The sequence below is a fragment of the Penicillium macrosclerotiorum genome, assembly GCF_028827735.1.
Source record: "Penicillium macrosclerotiorum strain IBT 26536 chromosome Unknown utg000006l_segment0_segment0, whole genome shotgun sequence".
Classification (NCBI taxonomy): Eukaryota; Fungi; Ascomycota; class Eurotiomycetes; order Eurotiales; family Aspergillaceae; genus Penicillium; species Penicillium macrosclerotiorum.
In genome coordinates, this window is record NW_026643085.1 from 4024549 (window position 1) to 4051714 (window position 27166).

Sequence of the window (27166 nt, forward strand, 5' to 3'; positions counted from 1 at the left end):
AAGAAAGCAGCCTTGATCCACTTGTGGAGTAGCACTTGTCGCCTTTCCGAATCCACCGTAAGAACTCGGCTACGAGGTCGGCAAGCCGATCGATCGGAAATAACGGAGGACACGGATGAGCCGCGGCACGTCGAGACCTTGTATCGTGTAAGCTCATGACGGTTTGAAACGATAACTCTGAGAGCTCATGTCATTTGTCAAAACCATAAACATGACAGAGAGCCCACCTCCCTTCTGCATGTTGATATTTTCCGCTCTGCAAACCTCCCTTGAAAAGTTTGCGCAAATCCGAAAGACCCCCGAAAAAATGCTGAGCTGAAGATTCAACTCGCGCGAAGATAAGTTGAATGATTATAACCAAGGTGGAAGAGAGGCTTTGCTGCTCAAGTAGACTGTGAATATGGATCTTGCCTCATTGATCGGAAGCAAGCCTCCCTGCTGGTTACCTGTAGAAATGCGGGGTCCTAGAAGTGAAGATGATATGGCATGGTAGCATAGTGGATAGTATATGATATACATAATATGAAATATTCAAACAATGGAACATAGATTTGTTGGTGGGATTCGGTGAGAGCAGTGGGAACTAGACCTCCGAGAGAGGGGGTCGCATCGAGCACCTTCGTGTACATCCACAATATTGATGAAGAGAAACGAAACTTTCTAGACGCTCATAACATAGATGACTCCGCAATTTGGAATATTATTTTGACACCCACCCCCATACTTTCCAATACCAAGCCTTTGGTGATTCGATTTCCTTTTCAAATTGAATTCGGCCGGTGTCTAGATCAGCTTCGGCAGCGCGAACGAAGGACGATCGTGTGATAATCTTATGCCCCAAATACAGCACAGCAAACACAATTGGACAGATATAAGCAACAAAGAAATCCGACACATTGAAGGTAGGAATGAAAGATGTGAATCCCTGAGTCAAAGCAATGAGGATGTTGAAGAAAAGGCCATACCATGCCAGATAGGGCTGCAAAACGGCTTTATAAGGAAGCGTGTCTCGAGAGATATTACGAGCTGCAAGTGCTCGCATGAAAGCAATGTGGCATGCGTTGATCGAGGACCAGGTTACAAAACCGGCCACACTAGACAGGTTTACTAACCAGTTGAACACTTGTCCTGCATCATTTGACACATTCATGAAGCCCAGTAGACCGAAAAGGGCAGTAAAAGTGACGCTGACATATGGAACGCCGCCTTTAGTAGTACGGGCAAAGAACTTGGGGGCAAATCCTTCGTGTGCCAGCCCGGTCAAAATACGGCTACCACTGTACACATTTGAATTGGCAGCAGACAAAACCACGGTCAAAAGCACAGCATTGATCAAGCTAGGAAGTACTTTGACACCAGCCAGATCAGCGGCAATAACCATAGGCGAAGATGAGGCGTTGGTAGTGTCCGTTGTAAGTCGACCATTGGTGTAAGGGACAACAAGTCCGATAAAAAAGATAGTTAGCACAAAAAAGAAGAGGATTCGGAAAAAGGTTTTGCGAATAGCAGATGGTACTGTCTTCTGCGGATTCTCTGTTTCTCCAGCAGCTACACCCACTAGCTCTGTTCCCTGATACGAGAAACCAGCCTGGATGAGAACAGCCCAAAATCCAACGAACTTGCCAACCGACTCGGGCTGATCGATAAGATGTGTTGCAAACGCGCCGGGGTTATCCCAATAGCGAAACCCAAGATACCCTTGCTGACCAACACCGCAATCGACAGCAATGGCGAAGATCATAAAGCCGATGACTGTAGCCACCTTGATAGTCGAAAACCAAAACTCCAACTCGCCGTAGAAGTTGACAGGCAGGAAATTCAGGGCACTTATGAGGACCCAAAAGACACCGATGAATATAGCAATGTTCAGACTCGGATCCCAGTATTGGATGATCGTTCCAGTAGCGGTCAATTCGACGGCGAAAGTAGATGCCCAGTTGAACCAGTAAATCCAACCCATGGAAAATCCGAGACTAGGGTCGATCAAACGAGCGGCATAGGAGGTGAAGGCACCAGGAATAGGGATATACGTCGCGACTTCGCCAAGTGAAGACATAACTGAATACACAATTGAACCAACGAAGATATATGCGATCAGTGCACCTGCGGGGCCGGAATATGCGATCGCCGTTCCGCTCGAAATGAAGAGTCCTACGGGCAATTAGCGGTCGACGGTCAAGATGCGGGGCTTTTTTTCGGCGTCCTAACCAGTTCCAATGGTTCCGCCTGCAAGATAAATCTCATTGTTAGCAGAAGCTTGACACTTGGGATTACGGGTAGACAGGAGATAGAAAGGAAAGACCAACCAATCGCGATCATTTGCAGATGCCGGCTTTTGAGCTTGCGCTTTAGCTCGCCAGGAGCAGAATGGGAATTGTTATTTTCCTCTGCATCTAAGGGTTTGATATCCTGTGCGATATGTTTGGATTGTGTGTCCATGGGGTTCAAGCAACGGCCAGTGACTTGTGGCTCCGAGGCCATTTCGTCAGGCATTTCAGAACGGCGGCGCAGCGTCATCTTGAATCCAGCACCAGGAGCGACGGTCACGCTTCGGTTGACACCCCGGACGACTGACAGGTATTGTAGATTGGATTGGAAAAAGCTAGCAAGAATTTTCCAGGTCTGCAGAGTACATCTTGCAAATTTCCGTTTTCGCTTGCAGGTCTGGGTGGGGTTCCAACAAGGCGAACAAGACCCACTCGGCCACCGCGCGGAGAAGAATTTTCTTAGGTAAAACGGATGCCGAAAAGGAAAGATGCGACCACTTGGTGGCGCCAGTCGGTAACCCGATTTATGACTGGGCCAGGCATTTGTTTCCGATTCATGGCCAGGCAATCGAATTACTTATGGAGGCGAAGCAAGTTCAAGACGTATACAGGCCACCAAAAAGACTTAGCGGAAAAACGAAGAGGAACCTAAGATCGACACCAAAACAGGTCCAACACTATAAACTCGTGGATCCCGTAGTGATGTACATCGTGCCAGTTGGTTGGTTCAAGAGATTCAAGCTTGAAAATAGAGCCAAGCCTAGTTTTCGGTTGGGTTGGGAAGCGGGTCACGTGTACTATTGCGATCTCACGGTTTGCATTTCACATGGTATTCAGAAAGAGAAGGTCTGGACGAGGCAAAAATACTCCGGATAAATATATGCACAAACTGCACTAGATTCTCAGAATGTAAGCGAGGCATATGCTCCAGATACCCCGTGATGGCGATTCCCATTCAGGCGAGCTCTTGGGCGGATTCACTCGAAGCCCCTTCTCCTAGGAGAAGCTTAAATCTTTGCCTTCGCTCTTTCTCGTGCCTTGAATTCACCTTTCATGGGTCCTGCAAAGCCAAATAAATACGCTGCAATCTTGCGCATCTGGATCTCCTCCGCACCCTCTGTAATACGATAACGCCTAAAATGGCGATAGATGTGTTCGAAGGGGTAGTGGCGGGAGTATCCATCGCCTCCGTGAATCTAATCCGCTTCATGTCAGTTCGACATCTCTGTTTCTAAGGGAAGGTACCATGCGGAAATCGAGACGCACCTGAATTGCCCGGTCGGCCGCCTGGCAACATAGTCGGTTTGCCCAGAAATTACACATGGCGACTTTATCACTCAGCTGGCGCTCAATTGCCACCCATGGAGGCTGTTGGGCCGTGCCTGATCGACTTGAAGCCACCAGGAGATCCATATCCCAGCTAGTTTTCAAGATAAGGAGCCGTAACATCTCCACTTGTGTCATGAGCTCTACCACTGGGAACTGGATGGCCTGGTTGTCGGCTAGTATCTTCTCGTCGCCCCAGATCTTCCGCGTACGCGCACGCTCGATGCTGCGGTCGAGACAGAAGCGTGCAGCACCACAAGAGCTAGCAGCCTGGCGTATACGGTTCTCATGCACAAAGGTCTGTGCGATGGCCAGTCCTTGATCGATCGACCCCAATACTGCTGATTCGGGAACCCAGACACGTGTGAGCTCGATCGTTGCATGGTCAGTGGGCATGTTCAAGGTCCACTCATAACTAGCAATTCGCACTCCAGGCGTCTCACGGGGAATTAGGAATGCAGTTATTCCATTAGCCGACCCAGCAGTGCCTGATGTTCTGGCAAAAATGAGGAAATGCGTACAGTGGTGAGCACCTGTTTGCCATTTCTTCGCTCCGGTGATTGCAAACCCATTTCCTTTTCGGCATGCTATCGTTGACATGAATGTAGCGTCGCTGCCATGGTCAGGCTCGGTCAACCCAAATGTTGTCCGGAAATCGCCGCGAAGACGAGCTGGAATCAGCGTTCGGCGCTGTTCTTCGTTACCAAAATGATGAATCATCAGGATGTCCGGGAAATTCCCGACAATGCTATGCTCATTCTGCAAATCATTGGCTAGACCAAGGCCGCCTCCATAGACGGGGTGGGACGATAGATGGAAGCGGATGGCGGACATCCACAGATTAGTATTGGGGTGCTCTTCGCCTCCATATTCTTTAGGTAGAGCGAATCGATAGAAGCCCGCCCTGTCAGCGAGAATACGCGCTTGTGCTAATACCAAGTCAGATATTACCACATTAATCAGGGATAAGAACAAGTTCAATGAACCTACTCAGTAAATCTTCCCATTCACGCCGTGGATTGCCATTATTGTCCCAATCCGTCCGTGAATTTTCGCGACGGTGGTCGAAGAAACGATTATTGTCGTCCTGATGTTGCAATGGAAGGATCGAAGATTGAATGAATGAATCTATGGATTGAAGATAAGACTTGAGCTCTTCGGGTAAATTGAAATTCATATTGGATGTAATGAAACCTACTTTCAAATTTAGGCTCCAGGCACATCCTTTGCACCCTTTATGCAACACACAGATCGCCTTCCCCGCATTCGGACCTCGGCTGCCGCTTCGGGTGAGTCTTCCCTTTCTATTGTAGGCAACCGGTTGGAACATATTTCAATCAACTGTGCAAAACCATGGCCTACAGCACACACATGCGACCAATGGGAAAACTGATATATTATGATGAGTACCTCGAGGCAGCTTTGGGTGAGGCGTGACGATCTTCCTTTTCATCATTGTCAGATAAGAATTACGAATTACGGCCAAACACTACAACGGCTATGCCAGTTTCCAGTATGGTTGCGCATTGATCTTTACCAATTCCACAAAGCCATGAGATTTGTATATTTTAAGTCAATTACGTCTGCATAATACCGAAATTGATTGTGTCAGGCAGATCGCCTAGAAAAGATTTCCCTTGTGATAGATATAGAAACAGGGAAGCAGGCCTTGAAACGATGAGCATCTGAGTCAAAGTGTTCTCGGAGTCATATGATCATGGCTGGTGGCAAGATAACAGCGTAGAATCTATCAGCCTTTATTTTCCATCTCTTTGACAGTCTAGATAGACTTCAGCTGGGATAAGGTATATCTCAATGTGCATTCTAGAAAGGGCACTGAAACGTGAGGTACTCCGTCCCCTCACGTATTCCTTAAGACTGGCCTCATGTCTTGGAGTTTATCTCTGCGACTGCGATCATCAACTTTCCCCCCGCGATGTCTATACAGTTACTTCCCTTTTTAGACTTGTGAATCAAACTAGGAATATAATTATATCAATACATCTTTTGATGGAGTGTCTGATTTCATCCACTTTGGCAGTATTATATTGTATTCATGAGCGGTATTCTAGGTATGCCCTGAAGCTTTCTTCAGTGGTTTTTCATCGGGCGTTAAAAGCACCTTTTGAACATGAGGGATGCGTACCATCATTTGTGCTGGAATAAATAGCGTCTTTAAATTTCCAATTTCCAACTTAACATCTTTTTGGATCTGGTGAAAATATGAGAAATGATAGCAAAACAGACCAAATTTTCTGACAGGGCCTTTTATGAGGAGCTGAGAGGTTGAGTAACAAAGATGATCCTGACCAGGATAATTGTAAAGATCTAGTAGAGATAAAGGGACCAGGTGGCCAACAGATCTGGGCTCGCTATACTTATCGGGATTTTGAGCTTCTTGGGCCCAATATGAATCCTTCGATGCTAGGCGACGGAGAGTCATCGTTTCAATGGATTATTCTGTCTCGCTAAAAATTTTCAGTTGTTTTCGGATCCACATGAAATTTTGGAAGCCTCTCATTCAGTAAAAGAATTGACGTTTAAAGGGAAATAAATCATGGCCAGAAACGTGGCTTATTCCCGATATGCGGAAATTCTTGACATCCCTGTTCAGGCCAGCAGAAATGTTTCATTTATGCGCCATGAAGTTTGGGTGTCTGGCGTTCTTGTATTCAAAATTTCACAACTAGGGCTTCAATATATTTTTCAAATGATGCGGCAGCGACATGGCTATTCAATGAAATGTGTTAGTATTATCTCGCATGTAAAGATTTATTCTGAGATAGATGGATCAAGCTAGTGGAGCTCTAAAGTTATGAATGGATTGAAATAGAAGTGGCGGTGTAAGATCGATCAGTCAGGGAAGGTTCGTCACCACGCCATGACAGACCCCTACCAGCTGTATCCCTGTCCAGCTGTATCCCTGTCCAGCTGTGATTATAATTTCCAGTATTGGGTATTGAAAGTGATACCTATGTTTTCTCCCAGCCCAGACTATCGGGTTCTCTGTACTGCAGACAAAGTATGCTGTGTAATACTATGTTTTAATCGCATGAAACCTTTGACAGATAAGTTTACGGAGGCTTCTTACACTGATCATTATTAGAGCGCAATTATCAATAATTGGATGCCCAACAAGAAAAAAAAAAAAAAGAAGGAATTGAAGGATCGTCAATCTCCTTGTGGTGTTTCATGGCTACGGGATGGATTATATCGCCAAAGACCATTTCAATAAGAAAGGATGATGGCACTATCATGGACTGCATGAGAGTCTCAGTAAAGCAAATAGTTGAATCTAAAAAAGGTTTTTGATCAATCTTATTGGCTACAAAGCAACCCAGCAGCGATTAATGCGAAGAAAACGTGGTAATTGAGAAAATCACTCAACTAAGATCGAGAGAGAGTGTGTGGAGGATGTCTCTTGATAATCCATCCATATTTCATCATTTTGTAGTCCATTTACCACTTTCAAATAGAACCATCACTTTAGATGAGTGCTGGTTTTAGCTACAAGTAGGTCGCATTGTAATAACCAATATTCGATAGAGCACTCTTGAGGCGCGAGCTCTAAAAACATACAGAATCCAGACGTGCTTGATTTTCGAAGAAAGCTGTCAATATTCCCATCCTGATAGCTCAAGTATTCTTTAGAGCTTCTGAAGAATGCATCCATCTCTAAGCTACCGACAGTCACGAAGGTCTGCCTGCGACCGTTGTCGAGGGTTTAAATTACGATGCGAACGCGATCAAGTGAGCGGCAGATCCTGTGAGAGATGCCTCAAAGCCCAGGTAGTCTGCACGACGAGCGTGGGTCATCCAACTCCAAACTATCTTCCATCAAAGCCGGGTCAAGGTCATATAGCAACCGATTGCAATAGAGCACTACTCACCGGCGATAGATTAAGTATCTCCATGCCACACAGAATAAGTCCATCTAAAGTGAGGAAATCAGTTAGCTCTGCTCGGTCTTCTGGGCTACATGAACATACTCTAAATTACTGGAGAGATCAGGAAATGATTTCATGTCTTGCTGATAGGGAAGTGATTCCTTCTGAGGCTGGGCTCGTGATATCTACATCCTCTTGTTCTCCCCAGCCAACACCAGCCGAGCAATGGAAAGACCCAGCCTTTTCGTGCGGTCTCAGCTCATATCCACTAGTAAGTTATCTAATGGGTTCAATATATCATAGCCCAAGAGCTTTACGAAGAATTGTGTTAATGAAAGCAGTCTAATGATATAAGTGTCCTTGGGACAGGAAATCTCCCTCTTGACTGCCTTCAGCGCTCTGATCTATTGTCCTCTGACCTTGCTCAGAGAATCCCAGTCAGTACAACAGCGGATGATTTATTAAGTCATCTACCAGATTCCATGATATTCCCAGATCCAGAAAATCTGCCTGTCTCTGCCGAAGACTGGAGTCCTTCGTGGCAAAGTCACTCGGAATCGCAGACAAGGGAAGACCGACAAATATTTTCCACAACTGGACGGGGCTTCATTGATCAATATGATTTAAGGAAGAAGCTCTTGAGACTTCATCTCGACATCGTTGAAGATCTAGAGCTTTTGAACATGAGTGTGTGTACTGGAACATCGTCGTCTGTTCGTGGGGAAGCGACTACATCAACGGTCGGGAAGCTAGATCTACCGATTTTCCGCATGCTTGGACACTCGTCCAATTTTCTAGAGATCTTGGAATGTTCGGTTGACCTTATCGAAGGAAATCGCGGTGTTTCATTTGACGTTAACCATCTCGAAACAAGCGCGCATGGTGGTGATGGTACGAGTGGTTCTCCAAGGGCTGTAGGCTGTGACAAGGCGGAGAACAAGGCGGGTACAGCGCAGTCGCAAGAGTCATGTTTCTTTACACTCATGACGCCTCCTCGACATAATATCAATGTTACCAACCTTCCATGGGACATATCAACATCTTTAAGCATGCTATCAACTTATTGCGATTTGATCCGTGTGCATCGCACTATTTTCAACGAACTCTATCAAATACTTCTCACTATTCCGCCTGTTGATGCAACCCCTTTTTTGTTGTTGTCAAACTTGCCATTGGGACAGTTTCAAACGGACGGAAGTTTGACTGTTCAAGTTCAAGTTCTCATTCAACTCAGCAGTACTTTGTTTTCCAAAATTGATCATATTCTTGGGATACCCCTTGACCAAGCGCAGGATTTCGTTGCCTACTCGCATCCGACTACAGCAATTTCTCAGAATAGTGAGCTAGCATCTATCCGAGATCACGTGATAACAAATGAAGATAGTCTAGGGAGATCTGCTTTGAAGGAGTCAATCAGTTACTTGCGCCAAATCGTGGAAGACTTTGTTACCGTGTGATCTTTAATATGCTCGAATCTGTCTCCAACATATGTTTACTGCTTTATAGAGAGATTTATGGTATCTCATTGCAATTTCTTTCGAGATCTGTAGCCAGGTCTCCTGTGTAGGAAATGGCAAATTACCCGACTCTCCTCAATCGTGGTAAATCTATTATAAAAAACAGACAGCTCTTTTTTTTCCTTTTTCTTCTAATTTCCAAGAAGCGCCATGGAAATTCGCCGATACCGGCGAATCGTCTACAAATATCAAATACCACATCTTCCGACCCCGATACCGACTCCGAAGCTGTACGAGGTCCCGGGTATCACTTAATTACGCAATTCTAGTTCTCCGAAAAGAAAAGCAGCTATTTAAATATTCATTCGATGCACATAGCAGTAAATCTACTGGAATATCAAAACCCTAAAATCATAATAAAGATGGCTGCTCCCAACTCAAAGGATTCTATGAATTTGGTCGGAACCTGGCATCTGGTTTGTTTTCCTGGCGACTTGAAAAGGGACTCGAATTAATCGAAAACATAGAATAGAACATTATCTGATGACCCCGACAAGATTTTTGCTCTGGTATAATCACTAAAGTATTTACTTCGTCATTTGATTCACATTTCTGATCAGTTACAGCAAGGAGTTCCTTGGGTCGTTCGGCAAATATTACGATATGCGAGCCTCTCATTGCACATTTCACAAGCTGTTCGTTTTCCTGACGGCACTACCACGGTGATAAACGAAAACAACTCAGATATTGAATATCCCATCGATTCTATCATGACGCTTCATATCAAACAGACCGTGTATCCCGGAGGTTTTAATAGCGAAGGGAGCTACCCTGTTAACGGTACATCCCAAGACCTGTCGCTTCCAATTTTCGGAGAAGTTATGATGAAGTTACGATATGTAAACACATCTAGTGTTCCCGACGAGAAGCTCCGAAGCCTTCTCAGCCAAGGAAGCCCATCAAAAATGGCTATCGACGAGCTGGCCCATAATTCATCCAAAGGATGGCAGGCACAGGTCTGGTGGGGCTTTGAGTGGGTTGGAGATACCAGGTACTTTACTCGTAACGCCACCGTGACTAGAAACAAAGACGGACAGACTGTGACGTCTCGAATGGTCTATGACTTCCTTAAATGACCAGAATCCTGCTGCTTTCTGATTAATCAATATATTCGGGCCTTTTATATCATTCTTCCATGCTTTTGTTCAATACATACTGTAGTGGAGAAACAGCCAACGATAGGCTGGACCTTGTTGGATGATATTTTCCTGGCGGACTGTTTTTCTCAATATAGCTTCACATCTCAGATAGAGAGAAATACTAACTCTACACACTGTTCTACCGAGACAGCATCTGTTTCCTCTCTGGGAGATCGACCACCAGCGAGGTGTGTGGTGATTTGGCTTTTGAGTCGTTGATCTCTATCATCCAGTCTGCCTGCCAGACATACCTCCGAACGCTCTGGTTCAACACGTATACCGTAGAATCGATAAAATAATACCGGAACTTGGCGATGAGCATGAATTATGTTTATCTCATTTTTTGGTCCTCCAATGAAAGTCTCGATAGAGCTCAATTTGCTCCTTGGGGAAGGAATAGATTCCGTGCAAATATTGCATAATAAGAGAAACCAGACTTGCCATTCATTTTATGTAAGCATAATTTAATCCCGAAAGGTGGCCTATGAATGGAAACAACATTTCTTTCACCATGTTGTGTCAATTATCCCTGATGAGCTATGTATCACTTCGCAATGAGACGATAAGTTTCTTTCCCGACACACTACCTTCCCTCAGCATATCCAACCCTTTCATAATCCCATCAAACTTCCCCGGTAGAAGATCCACAGGGCATGGCCTCAATTGGCCTGTACTGACCAACTTCTCGACAGTTCGATACCATGAGCGTGCCCACACGCCAATCTCAGGCTTTGGTGGAATTCCGTATGGCTCTGGCAGCTCTACGCCCTTGCCAGATATGGCTCCACCCATTACAAGCTCGTGTTTCACCGTTTTCCGGGAGCACAAATGCTCTTGATATTGTTCCAAAGCACAATATCGTCCCCCAGTGCGGCCAATCACCTCTTGGCATAGACGGACTGTCTTTGCTTCTGCAAAGGGGTCCAGAACAAAGCTCAGGGTATTTTTTGTCACGGCTCGAATATCCTGGGCGCAAGTTGGAGATTGATAATCAAAGACATAGTCCGCACCATATGATCGAACGAGCTCAAAATTATGAGGAGAGCATGTTGTGATGACACAATGGCCGCAACTATTAAGTTTAGCTATCTCCCATGTGATTCAAACGCCAAGAAGTTGGGTAACTAACAGTTTTACCAATTGAATAGCAAGTAGCCCGATAGCACTACTACCTCCATATACCAGCACGTCCATTGGCTTTTTAGACGGCTCATCCAGGCTGCCAGGTAGTTTCAATGACCAAAATAAAGCCACTCCAAGGGTTGCAATACCGGTTCCTGATATTGCTGGCGCAATATGAGATGGTATTTTCTCAGGAATGTGAAAGGTGAAGTCTGGGTCAGTCCTCAGATACTCGCAATAAGCCCCAGATAAAGGATCAGATTGATTTGAACCCTGTACTGCACCAAATACTCGATCTCCGAGATGAAATCGTCCTTGCGCAACCACATCAGTGCCGAGTGCGACCACAGTACCAGCAAAGTCACATCCATCCCAGAGACCTGGTGTAGGGAATCGAAGCGGCATTTTAAAATCACAGGGATTAAGAGCCACAGCAGAAGTTCGAACAAGTATGTTATGAGGTTTCAGCTCTGGAACGGGCAATCCTGGTGTGATTTGCAGATTTCCTCCTTCATGCTGGATGATGGCTGTTTGTGTGTGAGGAATATCGAAAACAGGTTCCATCTTCAGAAAGAAAAAAAGGTCTTTTTTGACTTGTAAAAATTAAATCTTGTGATAGTATTAAAGGACAAGCTAATAGAGCACAGAAATCTATAATCAAACAGGTTACGCTTTTGAATCTACTAGCGCTTCTATGTTGACTCACTAACCTCGGCATTCAAGGAAATATAATACCCATGCTTAGTATTTGTCATACACGGACGAATCCAAATCAAGTTCAATTTTGAATATTTAACTATGGACATGTTACACAGTTCTTTTGACCGAAGTCTAGGAGCTTTCTGTCTACATTGCAAATTGAACTAGCCTAGAATTAAACTATGAAGAATGGGTGAGTCGTCGCAAATCGAGACTGGGCAGGGTGGTGTTTGATCAAAAGTTAGAATCAAAGGATCTCCAACTTGAGAAAAAAGGATTCGTGAGCGCATTGTCCGTTTATCTTACGGTAACCCATAAAGCACGCCGACTTGCCCATCGAATTGTCAAAAACCTCGTCTGTTGAATGATTTGAAAACCCCATCACTTCTTATCAACTTAGAGCACACAAGGATCTAACAAGAATTTAGCTGCATTTATTTTGAAGTGTGCCATGCTTGATACGTCTTTGTCCCGCCGCAAAAAGAACATTTAGCTTTACTCAGTTAAGAACTGTTCATACCCAGTTAACAACTATTCACCAGAAGTCAATTTCTGGCTTTTCAATATTTGCTGTGGAGTTTTTCTTTGGAGCTACAGATCGACTGATAAAAGATCCATTTATCAAAACGAGCCTTTGACACAGTTGTTTGTGCAGTCCTTTGAACTTAGATATAATTATGACAACAACATATCAATATTATTGTTTCAATTTCATATAATAGGAAGGTGAAGTGCTTGCTAAGCACTACTCCCCACTTGGCTCACTGTAGGCATGAGTCCAGGCCACTGGGCTTCCGAAATTTGGACTACCATCGCTGTGCTCCCCCAATAATTGGACCATTGTATACCTACTGTCATTGCACGCCCCAGAGCTATATTCCGTGGCATGGTAAACCATCCAAGTCTGTGACGCGTCAGGACTTTGGAAGAAACCGTTACTCCCAGGGCCGTAATTTCCATTCGCGGTGGCAAACACACACCCATCATGTTTGGACCAAGCGCTTGACTCGGTTGGTTCGGTTAAGCCATCCCATGTCAATAGTCCTAGGCAATAATTGGCAGTCCAACAGTACGAGGCTGAGTAAGATATATAGGTAGTCCCTCCAAAATACAAGGCAGCAGGTGCCTCATTGACAGGAGTTCCATTTTCTTCCCATAACTCAGTTGGCTGTGAGATTACATATATATCCCCTGTCAATGAAACATAATCGGATGAAAGTTGTTGAATACAGATCGATTGATATGTCACTCCATGAAAGCAAGAGAACATCAAGAAATTTCCGTAATCAGTGAACCGCAGCACTGACGCATCGATTGACCATTCTGTGGTCAATTGACCACTGTAGGAGAAGTCATCCCACGGCGTAGATCCACCTGCCAGTAGTCAGTGAGCTGCCACTTGACATCTCAATTCATAGTTACCTGTGAGCACATGGATGCGTTGTCCATCTAAGTCCGTTGTTTCTCCCGCAGTGTAATATATGTACCACGTATCGTCGAAATAATGGACTTCGGGAGACCACACATTGCAGCAGCGCGAGGCGGTTGAAGTGGAATAAACAACCTTTTTAGTTGCAGTTTCCAGTCCAGCTATGGTTGTCGCCCTTGCAATCTCAACATCTGTCCATGTCGTGCTCAGGAGGTAGTAGTAGCCACCCGTATACACCAGAAATGGATCACTCCCTCCAGGATTTCGGATGGGGTTGTACCATGCCGAAGAGTACCTGAGTAAGACGATGATACCAAACACTAGAGATAGTTTGAAAAGCTGCATGTCAAGTGAAAATTCTAGGCTCACTGTATTCTAGCAATAAAAGATGCAGGATATTAGTCAAGTCACGGAATGGCTATTTATATTAAAACTCCGAGGTAGAGAGTCAGATAGACACTGATATTAGTGGAATGCATTCCCGGTTTTTCATTTGGGATCGCTCTCAATGATATCAAATTTAATGCATCAGTCAGATGGCTTGTACAAGCGCGGAATAGATAACATATGGCATGTCTCTTGAAATTGCTGAAGTCCACCGGGATCTTACGATTTTGAGAATACCAAAATTCTCCTATTGGTGCAACTCAAGACCTGGTTGCATACTGATCCCTACATTTCAAATCATTGGCTGAAAATTATAATTGAATGACTCAGGTCCCTTTTAGCTAACTGACGAAGATTTTACAAATTCACGGAAGAGCTTGCCTTTCAATCGGTGATTTGGAAAAGAAATAGCCATACTGAGGGGTGGTTCTCATTTTCATCAATGGTAGTGGCGGTGGATTTGAGAAGAACTAGTGAGCTCGGTCGCAAAAATCGATTTGAGTAAATCCCAAAGTTCTGCCCATGACTGATTGACATGTAACCGGTACCAAAAAACGAGCCCACATTCGTATATACGTATATTCTGTCGTCTATTAGACTTAGTGCTGTTCCAGCACCACCACCCCAAGCTCTTTTCCTGCGAATGAGGTCTGAGCTGATTAGCTCGTGATCAATGCAGTGCCAAACTAAACTCGAGAAAGCAATCAATAACGAAAGAGATTGCCAAGCACTATGAGCCCCGCATTCTCCGCTTTTTCCTGATTCCGTCATTCAGCACGCGAATCTCATCATGAGAGTCGCTAGCCGACCGCCCGGTTGCCGACGACCCGGCCTTCTCCCATACCATACTGCACAGTGACTATCTCAGACCTTGATAGCACCAACATCAGGAAGACCAGTGGCCCGCGATCAGGATGGGATCAAATACCCCTAAAGGCTCAAGATCAAGGTTTGGTGAGCTTTCACCGAGAAGATAGATAGGTCGGTCAACTTTCAACTGCTGACAGCATCCACAGGTTGTCGCACATGTCGTGCTCGTAAAGTGGGAGTCCAAACAGCCACGATAAGCTATCTATGAGCTACCGCTTACATCCCATCTTCTCATTGTAGGTCAAGTGCGATGAGCGCCCCGGTGAATGCGGAAACTGTTCTCGATTGCGCCTAGTCTGCTCAGGGTATGCAACCTCTCCGAAATCGGAATTAAAGGATACCGCGAAATCGAAAGATAGCAATGAGAAGTCGGGAAAAAAGAGAACATATAGGTCTTGCAGTGGCTGTCGAGCCTCTAAAACGAAATGCTCAGGAGACCGACCGGTATGCAAGAGGTGTCATAGCAAAGGGCTTGCTTGTGTCTATTCCGAGTCATCACAGCCCAACTGGATCCATCGAATTGAAATCATCTCCAAGACCAGCCGTGATACTATTCCTACAGCATTGACTGTTCCTGATATACCGACAGCCAATCTTGCAGAATCTACTCCAATACAATTGTGTGACCAATCAGCTTCGCCTCATTCTTCAAATCCATCATATCGGCAGTCCCTTGCCCCAGATATAGGAACCGAACCACAAACATTGTCATTGAGCTGGTTGGTCATCAAGAAAATCACAGTTTCCTCAAAATCATGACTGATATGCCCTTATATCTAGGTTGACAACTGGCCATCTGCCTAGCCCATGGAAGGTTAGATTATTGGTCGAGGAGTACTTCAAAAATATACACCCTCTCCGCTGCTTTGCTTTCATTCACCGGCCTTCATTTCTGCAGAAGTTGGAGAGGCAAAGCACGAAATCATATCAAAAACATGCATTACTTCACATTATTTGCGCCCTGGGTGCCCAGTAAGCCTCGTCTTCATTGATTACTGGACGTTGCAAGAAGCTGAAATGAAACACGGCAAGGTTCTATTCACTTAACTGTAGTGAAACTGTTAACTCTCTCTCATCGGAATTTATACTGATGGCTGGAAACGAGTGGGCGAAGGAGGCCCAACGTCTTATCCTGGAGACACTTGACGCGGTCAAAGTCGAGAATTTGATGGTCAGCCAAACCTTAAGCCGTTTCGACCAAACTCTAGTATCTGAATTAAATAGGCAGCCGTCTTGCTACACGATTACGCAGTTCGCATGGGAAACTTTTCCAACGCATTCATGCTCAGTGGACTCATTGCCCGCATGACACAGGCATTACAAATCAATTTGGAGTATAACACCGATCTTCTTTGTCAAAATGGGGATTCCTCTCCCTCAGTGACTGAGAGAGAATCGCGTCGGCGTCTCATGTGGAGTTGTTATGTGATGGATGCGCTAGTAGGCAGTGGTGTGGATCAGCTGACACTAGTACATGAGAGCGACTTGAAGATTCAACTCCCCTGCAATGAGCGAAACTTTACCCAGCAGATCCCATGTTTTACTGAAACCCTGAGTCCTGGAAATTGGCTGAAGTTTCTTTCTGTAAATTTGGACGCTGATGCTCTCCTACCCAATATGGGAATTATGGCATACTTTATACGGCATATCTCAATTCGTAAAAGAGTTCTCCGGTATGTCGCATATTTCTGTCATTTCAAACTCATTAGAAAAACGCAATGCTTAAATCTCTGGCAGGTACATAAAGCATCTTAACGATGCTATAGTTCCGTGGGATCCCAGTTCAGAATTCGCAGCTCTGGATGCAGACTGTCGTGGGTGGTATGAATCCTTACCTCAGAGCCTCCAGTTTACTCCCGATGCAACATACATCAGAAAGGACTCCTCGCAGCTAGGAGCCCTTTGTGTACTTCATTGTGCTCATTTTCAAACTATTTGTGATTTGTACAGGCTGGGGGCACCTGCACTTTATAAGTTACGCGCGGCGTTCGACTTTCCTCCAGAACAACGGGGCTTTCTTCGCCATTTACAACAAGTATTATTTGATGCTGCAAGAACATTGGCGACAATAGTTGGAGAAACAGCAAATCATGGATCACGAATGCTAGCCGATTCGTGGCTTCCAACAATTACCTATGACAGCTGCCGGATCATGGTCTATCATCTAACACAGATCCTCGATCCACGCACCGAGGATACAAAAAGACTCACAGTTGAGACACTTCCTCTTTTGCACCGCAATATCAATTGTCTACGGTTGATGGGTTCCCTCAGTGTAATTTCCAACTCACTGGTATGAACGCTCTCGATTATTCATTATCTCCCATAATGTAATTTGAAACTGATCTTATATCCCCTGTATCTAGTGCTCCGCTGCAGAAACCATGCTTGAACGATCTGGTATTGAATCAGAAGTCGTCGCCGATAGCAGCATTCCAGATGATCCCTACCAGTCCATTGGCGAGGAGGACTGCAGGTGAGAAATCCTTCTTCCCAAAGCAAATACAGAGACTAAAAATCTCTTGTACTAGTGAGAGTGTTCCAGGAACACCAGTTCAAAGTGCGCCGGACTACGTTCTCAATCCGTTATCCATTTTCAGAATGGCTCGGAAGTCTATACCGGAGAGACATGCTCCAGAAAAGGGGGGAACATCGTCAGCGGCAAATAGCGCCAGACCAGACTCTAATTCTGATGTGGATCCAAATCTAAATGAAATGTTTGACAGAAATACGGATTCCGGTTTTTCAAATGAGCCGGAGCCAGCATTAGATCAGTCCAGCCTTGAAGAAATCCAAACGCTTTTCATGTCTGATCTGGGTTGGGCATGGCAGCCTGCAGACACGGCTGTAGGATCAGGTATCGAGGCAGCTGGGCTATTACCATGGGCCGGAGGATATCCTACAACGCAAACAGAACCATGGGTTCCTGCTTTTCCATTTCCACGGCAGGGCTAGTCGACTAAATGAAGAAGAGCCAGAAATAAGACCAAGTCAGTGAGACTGCTGTGTATTGCGCCGCTTCGAAATTTAAATATCTGACATCAATTGTTTCACCCTGTGCAGCCTCAGATGAGAATATGAGAGCTACAAAGGACTACTATTATAGTTTTCGGATTGGTTCAAAGTGTTATATATTTTTGCTGGGTAGTCGGGTTGCATTCTTTGATATTACCTTCAAAGATGATGCTCAAATTATATTTCCTAACCTATTTCCTAACAACAGCCTTATTATATACCAGTAAGTTCGAATCTCAAACGCTAGTGTAGATATATCATGAAGTTGTAGAGATGAGCAGATTGAGAGTTTGATCTCGACATGCTCACTCTGCATCCAGTGGACAGATGGGAGGCTGGTCGTTAACTTGAATACCACCCCGCTTCTTCTCAAGAGTATCATGGTACGGAAGTTTCCATCCACCTTCGGATTCAGGGGCTGCAAGCCAAAGCCGCATTAGGTGCCGTCGCCGGGCTGGCAGGCCGTCCTCATCGACAGCACCCGGAGGGTGATCAGTGTAAGCAGTTCGGGCATGAAAAACATGAGAGTTGCTCACGAATTGGATATCTCCTGGGGCGAGGATCATATGAAGAGAAAGCTCCGCACATGTTTTCTCAAAAACTTCCATGGCGTACTTTTGTTTTTCAGACAATGGGGGAATCCTAGCGTTTGGACCAGAATTGAATCGGGACAAAGATGTGACGTTCATAGGATCGAATTTCGCATATACGCGAGGGTTCTCGCCGCTGCGTTCATTCTCCAAATAAAGAATGCTCCCACGGATCCATGGTTCTTCACCTTCAGACACCTCACCCTTGCGATCAAAGTACCATTCCGGTTCAGCCAGGGTCTGAACAACGTCAGGGTGTCTTTCCTGGAGAACATTGAATACATGATGTGTTGAAGCAATATCCGACTCTCCGCCTGAAAGAGATTTGGCGATGCACAAGAGACCGACTATATCCGCCCCATCAGTATGAAAGTACTGGCTGTTTTTCTTGTCAGGTCCACTCTTCCAATTGTCTATTCTACGGAGTCGACTTACCGTGCGTTTGTGCGGTAGATCCGGACCCGGTCAGTTTTCGTCGGATCTTCTCCAAGATCCTTGACATGACCCAGAACATGGCCACGACCATTCTGGCTCACAAAATAGCCGAGGTAAGTTCCAAGTCCCATATAAGCTGTGGCACACTTTCGAAGATCCCACTCCCGGACAGGAATTCCTTTGAACAAGAAAAATCCTTTACCATCGATTAATTCTTTCCGCAGTGCTTCAAGTCTGGTGGAAAGCTTTGGGAGAGAGAAGTTCGTCTGACCCATCTTTAGTGAGTTATAAGGGCAACATGGTCTGATCAGATAACTCACCTTCGAAATGCCGGTAAGGGGTATATCCTTTTGGATGAAACCATCGGCAGCGGCACTAATCTCTTCGATCTCCTCATTGTTAAACCGGTGTGTCCAGAGCTCAGCGTTGTCGCGATACTCCTCAGCCTTCCATACTGTTGGCCCACCATGGACTTTGGGAAAATCACTATATGGGCGGACTTTTGAGTATAACGGCGGGTGCTGTCCAGATGTCTTCAGGCCATCGGGGAAAAGAGAAAGGTTCATTTCTTGTGAGAGTGTTGCGTGGGCGCTGACAGTTTGCACAACAGTAGACGCCATGATGAATGATGCTTTGATTGAGGGTCAGTCGAGAGGGTCTCAACTCAGCTGGCATTCGAAGTCGAAGCTGAAACTAAAAATACAAGGCTGTCGACCTGGAGGATGAGTCGCATTATATGCCTCGACGTGAATAATATCGAGTCCATAGTTGTTTGCTCCCCGCATCGGCCAGTCGGATCGATCGGCTACGGCTTATCGGCACTTCTCCTGGCGTGAAACCGTCCCTGTTTGCAGCGGAGCAATAGTCTGGTGCGGCATGGCAGAGCGGACAGAACAAAACTTCGGGTTGTCGGCTCACCGGAGAGATCTCCGACCCACAATCACGCAAGATGATGCCATCGCAACAGTGAGGTCGTATTGAATAATTTACAGGATAAGAAGTATGAGTGACAGAAGCTTTGAATCCTATGCTGCGTTTACGGAATTGTTGTATACCGGGTGGAGTTTCGCAATATTAGAAAAAGGGAAGACGTGTAAACAATAATAGAACTACAGAGAGCCCAGGATCACAAAAACGCCGGATGAATGATTTCATCGCCGTCACAGGATACTCTAGAAACGCCGTTTGAGTCAATCAAGGCCCATTAATATTCTTGCGTATGGCATACTACTATTCGCCATCCCCGATGCAAAGGCGACAAAGTCAACCACTCAAGCGCGCGGTAGGCGCGCGACTCGAGTCTGCCAAAGCTGCCTCAATGTCACCCTCTTTTGCCGATACTGTCGTGGATGATCCCGCATTGCGCTTCAGACCTCCGATGGAGCTGATAGGGAGAGAGTTGAGATCAAGCAGATACATATACCAATAGTAGGTTCCTGACTTAATATTAGCCTCTTCCAATTCCGGACTTCTCTCATTTCCACGCGCACTTACCACAAAACAGGGCGCCCCCTAGAATGTTCCCGATCAAGGTGGGAATGATTCCCTTCCATACATATAGGCCCACTGTAATGTCAGGCGTCCCCACCCATATACCCAGGGGGATGAATGTCATGTTGGCGACGACGTGATCGAACCCAAGAGAGACGAAGGCAAAGATAGGCAACCAGATTCCAATGATCTTGGATGCGAGATCTCGTCCCTGGAGACCGAAGAAGCAAGCCAGGCAAACGAGCCAGTTGCATCCAATTCCACGCAAGAATATCATGCGAAAATCAGGGGTCAATTGTTTCTTGGTAGCAAATGTGATTACTGCAGACTTGAATGGATCAGCCGCAAAAACATCACCATCTACGTGGTTCTTATTAGCCCCGCTATGTGAAGATCATTTAGATGAAACAACGAACAGCCAAAGATGATCGTAACCAGAAACAAAGACCCAGTCAAGTTTCCTAAAAAGGTGATAACCCAATGGATTAACATCTTCGACCAGGACAGTCGGCGTTGCAGAACTGCAACAGTTGTAAACTAGAAAGGCATTGGTCAGAAGAGAAGAAAAGACAAGAGCACCAAAATTAAAGATTCGGCCTTACCATAAAGGAGCCGGTACAGAGATCGGCGCCCGTTAAGATAATCATGCACAGTCCATACGGGAATACCAACGCGCTAATTGTGCGAATCAGTCCAGCGGCATTTTCCTGGAACCAAGGGGATGCATTGGTGCTCAGAACAGTCCCGCATGCAAAGGCAAGCAGACAGCCAGCGGAGACTGAGCTGAAAAAGACTTTATCTAAACGCATATTTCCCTTTTGAACTCCAGCTGCCGCCACCGCTTCTATTACCTCTTGGGCAGAGAACGCATCGAAAGTCATGGTGCAAACCGATGCTGCTCTGTTATCACTGTAAGCAAGGCAACGGGTATAGGGGATTTTATACAGATTGATAGACAAATTAACAGGTGCCACAATTTCCAAGATCAAATTTTGAGAAGGTAGGGGTTCTTGAAAGTTGGATGGCTTGGAATATTTAAATACAACCCTGGGCCATTATCAGAAAATTGGTTGCTGAGAAATCCCGTATGCTCTAAGGACGAGAAGCCTTGACGGGTGATGTTTATTGGATTCAGCTGAAGGAAAGTTTACAGCTCTTGACATCTTATTCGCTCTTGATTGAGCAATGATAGTGCATCAAGCTCATCTTCATTAGGAGAATGCCGAATTGACGATCTGCGCCATACCTAGTTTTCTAGAACCAATAGAGGCGACCCGGCTTATCGGTCTTGGCAAAGTTCGGGGGCCAACGGGATATGCATCTCCGCGGATCGGCATAATTGAGCCACAATTGGGGAGTAAATCAGTTCCTTTCTGCTGGAATGCCTGCTACTGTTGAGTGTGGTGTTCTGACCACGTCGATACGTGTTCTTGTCTGATCATTTTTTCATACATGTTACTTTAGAAATATATGATGTGCATACTTTAGGATAAGTCTGTGGAGGAAAAAGAAATTCGCCTTCTAATCATCATTGTCACTCGGCGCGGAGGGAGGTTAGATGGTACAATACGTTCAGCTACCGAAGGGGTCGAGTAGATGTGTGCTCACAATCCATTCCACACGGAGTTTTATCAGAGATCGACAACACTACCTGTAGGAAGCCCTATCTAGCTAGCTTGGATGCTATCTATTGAGTTCATTCAAATAGCTCGCGGGCCCTGCATATAGTAAGCTGATCCTGACTTAGGTCTCGTGGGCTGCACAATAATACACTGGAATTTTTGATTTTCCATTGATTTCATACCTGTTACAGTTTTCACGGAGTAAAATGAAGGATACAAATAAGCCCTTCTATTCAATCAAATATATCAAGAAAATAACAGTATCAGTCTAACTTCGAATATATCTTGCATGGGAAATGCAAAGCCCTGGTCCTCTACGCATCTCCGATTTTACCAGCGGAAAGTGATACTACTAGTATGTGGCACTTTGCAGGGGCAATAATTGAGGTGACCATGAAGATATATTTCACTCTCACATTCGCTCGTACCGACGCTTAACCAATACAGTACTTTTGAGGTTTGTCTTGACTTAGATCTTCGACCTTGAGAGGAAAAAGAGGTCGAAAATAAGAGAAAGGAAAAAAGAAGTAACTGACAAACCTCGTTAGTCTTCAGAAAGATTAACCATGGGTTAGCTGGGTCATACCTAGGAATGGTCACTACTGGTGACGTCAAAGCTACGACAGCTCGCCATCGCCCATTCAATATATGAGCAATAAAATGCCACCAGCGTTCTGCTCTTAAGGTTAATCGAATTTTATACTCCAAAATAAAGAGAGAACTACCAGACGGCGACAATGGTCAAGGACAAAGACACTGTGATCAGGTTCACCCCTCCCCCACGCTCCCCCGTCTTAACTCTCGGTATTGAATTTAACGATGGCATAGCGAGTTTAATGAGCTCGTTAATATGACACCCAATGAGCTGCGTGGGTGGCTTAGAGAAGAGAAATCCCAGTCGTCGGGATGGGCGGGTGAATCTGGCGAGACCATTGGCCATGAGAGGTAAGTGAGGATGAAAGTTCGTTCGCGCCCGCCTCTGGCGATGAGAGAGCCCCCCGAAATTTCGAGTTCTGAGAGGCTAATCAAAATTAAAACCCAAAATACAGTGGCAGGAAGATAGTTCAGATCTTGGAGCATAATCCATCGCGAAGCCCATCAGATTATGCGGATTCTGAGATCGACCACATGCGCAAGGTGGTTTCCTACTGTAAACGCCATCTTGCCCAAGAAGAAGCCGTCAAGCGCAACCCGAACAGCAAAAGCTACCGCTCACTCAAGAACTGGGGACATGATGCACTCAAAGAATGACCATGGACGAGTTCGGCTCGAAGCTTGTGTTGATCGGTCGGTATCGGTAAGGAAGAGGAGAGATTTCAGAAATCCGTTGTCTCAATTGTTAGTGTTTCCCAGCCAGCCGAGAGGGAAGCGAAGTATAGAAATAGGCCCTGAAAAATATACACGCAGGTGACAGGAAATAAGAACTACAGGATATTTTTAGGCCTCTTCGAGTGTGGTTTTTGATTTGAAGCTATTTTTCTGGATTGTGAGGAGTTTCTCACAACGTAGACACCGTGCGTTTGTAATGCGGGCGGCCAGGCAGCGTCTTATCAAAAGTTCTTGCAACACCTGCTGCCCTTCTGCAATCCGTTACCTATTGGGTTTATTGTATGGGGATCTGTAATCCACGGAATGTGGGGGTGAGAGAAGGCCTCGTTGGACTTGCCAAGATGCTGTGGCATGTTGCGTGGCGCGAGGCAAGACAATCGCCGCAGCCTGCAGATGATCGATCATCTCTAGCGATAACTTGATTTACTAAGACGCCATGGCAGAGCGCTTAGCCTCACGGCAGACCAGGATAGCTCAAGTCTACAGTTGAAAGGGAAGGAAGGCTCACTGGCTTTTAACCACAGGCTCTGGACTAATGACGGGTCTCGGCTATCCCCGGGGGATTTCGATGCCTCCAGGCGGTGACGCGGTGGCTGGACACCCCCGAAACCCCGAAGATCCCGACCGTCTTTGCCTGCCTCCGTGACCCCGAAACCCTTCCCATCCCGCGTCCCCCACACCCCGTGTAGTTGAACAAGGTCGGTTCGTACACGGTTCTCGAACCTCCCAGGTCCGCCAGTCTCTCGGATCCATATCGGTACTCCTGACCTCTTTCAGGTCATGATTACCAAAGAGTAGCTCGGGGCGCAACCTCACGAGAAGATGGCCGGCGATGATTCCTTGATTGAAAAGCGGAGACGTGGGGGAACGCGGGGAAAGCCCCCATGGCCACGAGAAAGCGTGGGGGTGACCAAAGATAAATTCTCCCTTTAAATCACGAAGTCCTTCACGTTCTCGTTCCGCAGATCATCATCTAGCGATGTCCAAGCCCAATACCTTTCACGATGAGAGCCCGGAAGTGGCGAAGAGTGCGTCGGGACTGGAGACCGACATACCTCATGTGCCGTTGACCGAGGAGGATAGCAAGCGCATCTGCCGCAAGACCGACCAGACCATTCTTCTGGTGCTGGTGTGGGTTTATTTCCTTCAGATTCTAGATAAGTCGGTGCTCGGGTACGGCGCAACTTTCGGCCTAGAGACTGACACGGGGTTAACGGGGAACGAGTACTCACTGATCGGATCCATTGGTCCGATCGCCCAGCTGGCCTGGCAACCGTTCTCGTCATACTTAATCGTCAAAGTGCCCCATCGGATTCTGATGCCAACTCTCTGCCTGGGATGGGGAATTGCCCAGGCGTGTATGGCTGCGTGCCACAACTTCCGAGAGTTGATGGCCGCTCGATTCTTCCTCGGTTTATTCGAGGCGGGATGTTTACCTCTCTTTGGCGTCATAACTAGTCAATGGTATCGTCGAGCGGAGCAACCCCTCCGCATCGCTGCATGGTATAGTACCAATGGATTGGCGACTATTGTAGCAGCTGCCCTGTCATATGGACTGGCACACATCAATTCGGAGGTGTTGCGATCATGGCAGATGTGAGGCCCCTGGCCTATAAACCCGATAGTTTAGTAATTTCTGGATGCTAACGAATCTCACTCCTAGTATCTTTCTATTTGTGGGACTCGTCACAATAGTCTCCGCCCCAATCGTTTATTGGCGTCTAGACAACGACGTGTTGACTGCTAGGTTCTTGAACGAGGAGGAGAAATTACAGGCCATCGAACGCCTCCGAGCCAACCAAACGGGAACAGGAAATACCGACTTCAAGTTTAGCCATGTGCTTGAAGCGGCTCTGGAGCCAAAGACCTATCTCTGGATCGGAATGGCCATGCTCCTGAACATTGGAGCCAGCGTGACCAACATTTTTGGGCCCCTCATCCTCGACGGCTTAGGCTATGACAAATACAAGACAAGCCTTCTGACCATGCCTTTCGGAGCTATGCAGTTTGTTGTGATTCTGCTCGCGAGCTATCTAGCTCAGACCGCCCGGCTCAAGGGTGCGATACTAGCAATTTTCATGCTACCGGTTGTCGCTGGCTTGGCTATTCTGTACGCCGTTCCGCGAACTGACTCGAAGCAGAGTGCATTGCTTGCAGGGTACTACTTGCTCGCTTTTCTGTTTGGTGGGAACCCCCTAGTGGTGACATGGATTGTTGGTAACACGGCGGGAAGCACCAAGAAGTCGGTCGCGATGAGTCTCTACAATGCCGCTTCCTCGGCAGGTAATATCGTGGGTCCTCTGCTGTTCAACTCAAAGGATGCACCTACCTATCATCCTGGTCTCCGTGCATGCCTGGGTATTTTCATTGCTATGGCTGCAGTTGTGCTGATCCAGTGGGCTAATCTCTGGTTTCTCAACAAACAACAAGCGCATCGCCGTGTTCAGAATGGAAAGAGTGCTCAAATCATCGATTACTCGATGCAGAGTAACTTCCATGGTCTCCATGGCACGAATGAGGAAGATGCCATGGGCCAGCAAGTTGCTCACGCAGGCGCACATGTGACAGAAGATCTGACCGACCGGCAGAATGACGAATTTGTTTATATTTATTAATATTTGAATGCCAACGAGTGGGTTCTGGCAGTTCTTTCTGTATCCAGATACAATGAAGTCAATTCCATGTACTATTTCAAGATTTATAGTAGTGAAAACAAGTAGCTTCCGATAGGCTGCTTTAATCATCCATCCTGAGTAATCACACCTCATGAACATTGGGATTATTCGTGATTTCTTAGATCAGTCGATTTTGAGCAGATTGTTACATCAGGCATCTTCAGCGGACAGGAAAGGGTTTGAGGGCAGCCACTTATTGTAAACACAGTTGCTGGAGATGAAAATACTAAACACAGCTAGTGAACAGGATAGGATAATGGAATTCATATATTCATTTTTACACTATTCCTTTGCATTGACCTTTTCCCAGGAGGCATCTGGATCTAGGATCTGGTTGCAGATCCTAATTGCCATGGAAGCAGTGGTGCTATTTCTCTTATCTTCTAACTGAAGTTGCCTTCAAATACAACGTTTTCTACTAGTAAAAGCCGCCCCATTGGGTACAATGTAACTTCTTGCTTGTTTCTCATTGATGTGGAAATCAGCCCGCAATGAGTATAGCATGCCTAAACCCGAAGGCCCATGATACAGTAATGTGACTGTCAGCTATCAAAATTTCAAACACATATGTAGCATGAGATCCACAATCTGACTTCTGGAATCCCAGAAGATCGGTTTATCAGAAGATTTCCCGAAGAGCCCAGGGGGGCGGAGATTTATTTCGATGCAGCTGCTCAACGCAATAAGCCACGTTTGGTGTGGCGCGTTATGCAGTTCAGTTGGCCACCTCACGAGAGTCACCCTTGTCTTAAATGCGGCTTCCCGCTTGGTATTGATATGCTATGGCCTTCATCAGGCTTCAATCTGGACCTGATGTTCATAACATCTTCACTCAGACTAGATCTCAAACACATGGGCTTTGCATGACCACCCTGCTAGACGTCAGATTTGATACATGGCATCTAGCCACAAGTCAAATCCTTCTGTATCACATCCAGTCTCTGAAGGTATAATTGCGTGATGATTCGTCAGGTTATGGAAGCTCGGACTCGGACTCGGACTCGGACTCGGGAGTTCTTTAAATACAGGCTGGCTTTGAACATGACAGGCCGTAAGATCGCCTGTTTCGCCTCATGGCCTTGACCATGAGCCTTGACTAAGAAAGGTGGCACAGGTACACTCGTGGACTATGCAGGGGCGGGCCAAAACTGATATTGTAGATTTGACCGCACGTTGTGATTTTCTTGGATACTGCACCTTTAAGCGAGGAGTCGGAGTCGGATCGAGCTGAAAAGACTGGCTTGTTGTTTCTACACTAAATATCGACCCCAGTGTCCGATCTGCCTGGCCGTCATCGTGAACCTCGGTATATTGATACGTACCGCTCATCGCAGAATCTTCCAGGACGAAAGCCACGCGAACTTCC

The 27166-nt window shown here is 46.1% G+C and overlaps 10 protein-coding genes across 10 annotated transcripts; 5 read left to right on the forward strand and 5 right to left on the reverse strand.

The window, feature by feature from the left end:
- Window positions 1-700: 700 nt before the first annotated feature.
- N7462_006734 (Arginine permease CAN1) lies at window positions 701-2517 on the reverse strand (the record flags this gene model as incomplete). Its single annotated transcript, XM_057078452.1, has 3 exons — window positions 701-2151; window positions 2209-2226; window positions 2307-2517. The coding sequence occupies 3 exons, from the start codon at window positions 2515-2517 to the stop codon at window positions 701-703; spliced, it is 1680 nt and encodes a 559-aa protein (XP_056934032.1).
- A 757-nt stretch (window positions 2518-3274) lies between these two features.
- N7462_006735 (acyl-CoA dehydrogenase family protein) lies at window positions 3275-4770 on the reverse strand (the record flags this gene model as incomplete). Its single annotated transcript, XM_057078453.1, has 3 exons — window positions 3275-3463; window positions 3534-4522; window positions 4584-4770. The coding sequence occupies 3 exons, from the start codon at window positions 4768-4770 to the stop codon at window positions 3275-3277; spliced, it is 1365 nt and encodes a 454-aa protein (XP_056934033.1).
- Window positions 4771-7705: 2935 nt separating this feature from the next.
- On the forward strand, window positions 7706-8937 carry fmpR (Zn(II)2Cys6 domain-containing transcription factor fsqA; the record flags this gene model as incomplete). The annotated part of the gene is made up of 2 exons (XM_057078454.1): window positions 7706-7751; window positions 7976-8937. 2 exons carry the CDS (start codon window positions 7706-7708, stop codon window positions 8935-8937), a joined length of 1008 nt encoding a protein of 335 aa, XP_056934034.1.
- A 422-nt stretch (window positions 8938-9359) lies between these two features.
- N7462_006737 (uncharacterized protein) lies at window positions 9360-10073 on the forward strand (the record flags this gene model as incomplete). The annotated part of the gene is made up of 3 exons (XM_057078455.1): window positions 9360-9413; window positions 9465-9506; window positions 9564-10073. The coding sequence occupies 3 exons, from the start codon at window positions 9360-9362 to the stop codon at window positions 10071-10073; spliced, it is 606 nt and encodes a 201-aa protein (XP_056934035.1).
- A 600-nt stretch (window positions 10074-10673) lies between these two features.
- On the reverse strand, window positions 10674-11822 carry N7462_006738 (zinc-binding alcohol dehydrogenase family protein; the record flags this gene model as incomplete). The annotated part of the gene is made up of 2 exons (XM_057078456.1): window positions 10674-11208; window positions 11266-11822. The coding sequence occupies 2 exons, from the start codon at window positions 11820-11822 to the stop codon at window positions 10674-10676; spliced, it is 1092 nt and encodes a 363-aa protein (XP_056934036.1).
- A 3602-nt stretch (window positions 11823-15424) lies between these two features.
- Window positions 15425-17598, forward strand: N7462_006739 (fungal specific transcription factor domain-containing protein; the record flags this gene model as incomplete). Its single annotated transcript, XM_057078457.1, has 5 exons — window positions 15425-15615; window positions 15697-15814; window positions 15868-16308; window positions 16391-16936; window positions 17179-17598. The coding sequence occupies 5 exons, from the start codon at window positions 15425-15427 to the stop codon at window positions 17596-17598; spliced, it is 1716 nt and encodes a 571-aa protein (XP_056934037.1).
- A 365-nt stretch (window positions 17599-17963) lies between these two features.
- On the reverse strand, window positions 17964-19303 carry N7462_006740 (TauD/TfdA family dioxygenase; the record flags this gene model as incomplete). Its single annotated transcript, XM_057078458.1, has 3 exons — window positions 17964-18627; window positions 18684-18949; window positions 19004-19303. 3 exons carry the CDS (start codon window positions 19301-19303, stop codon window positions 17964-17966), a joined length of 1230 nt encoding a protein of 409 aa, XP_056934038.1.
- A 643-nt stretch (window positions 19304-19946) lies between these two features.
- Window positions 19947-21055, reverse strand: N7462_006741 (formate/nitrite transporter family protein; the record flags this gene model as incomplete). Its single annotated transcript, XM_057078459.1, has 4 exons — window positions 19947-20119; window positions 20178-20534; window positions 20591-20711; window positions 20777-21055. The coding sequence occupies 4 exons, from the start codon at window positions 21053-21055 to the stop codon at window positions 19947-19949; spliced, it is 930 nt and encodes a 309-aa protein (XP_056934039.1).
- A 1478-nt stretch (window positions 21056-22533) lies between these two features.
- Window positions 22534-23047, forward strand: N7462_006742 (DUF3140 domain-containing protein; the record flags this gene model as incomplete). Its single annotated transcript, XM_057078460.1, has 3 exons — window positions 22534-22562; window positions 22625-22741; window positions 22846-23047. The coding sequence occupies 3 exons, from the start codon at window positions 22534-22536 to the stop codon at window positions 23045-23047; spliced, it is 348 nt and encodes a 115-aa protein (XP_056934040.1).
- Window positions 23048-24104: 1057 nt separating this feature from the next.
- N7462_006743 (putative MFS transporter) lies at window positions 24105-25740 on the forward strand (the record flags this gene model as incomplete). Its single annotated transcript, XM_057078461.1, has 2 exons — window positions 24105-24721; window positions 24789-25740. The coding sequence occupies 2 exons, from the start codon at window positions 24105-24107 to the stop codon at window positions 25738-25740; spliced, it is 1569 nt and encodes a 522-aa protein (XP_056934041.1).
- Window positions 25741-27166: the final 1426 nt, after the last annotated feature.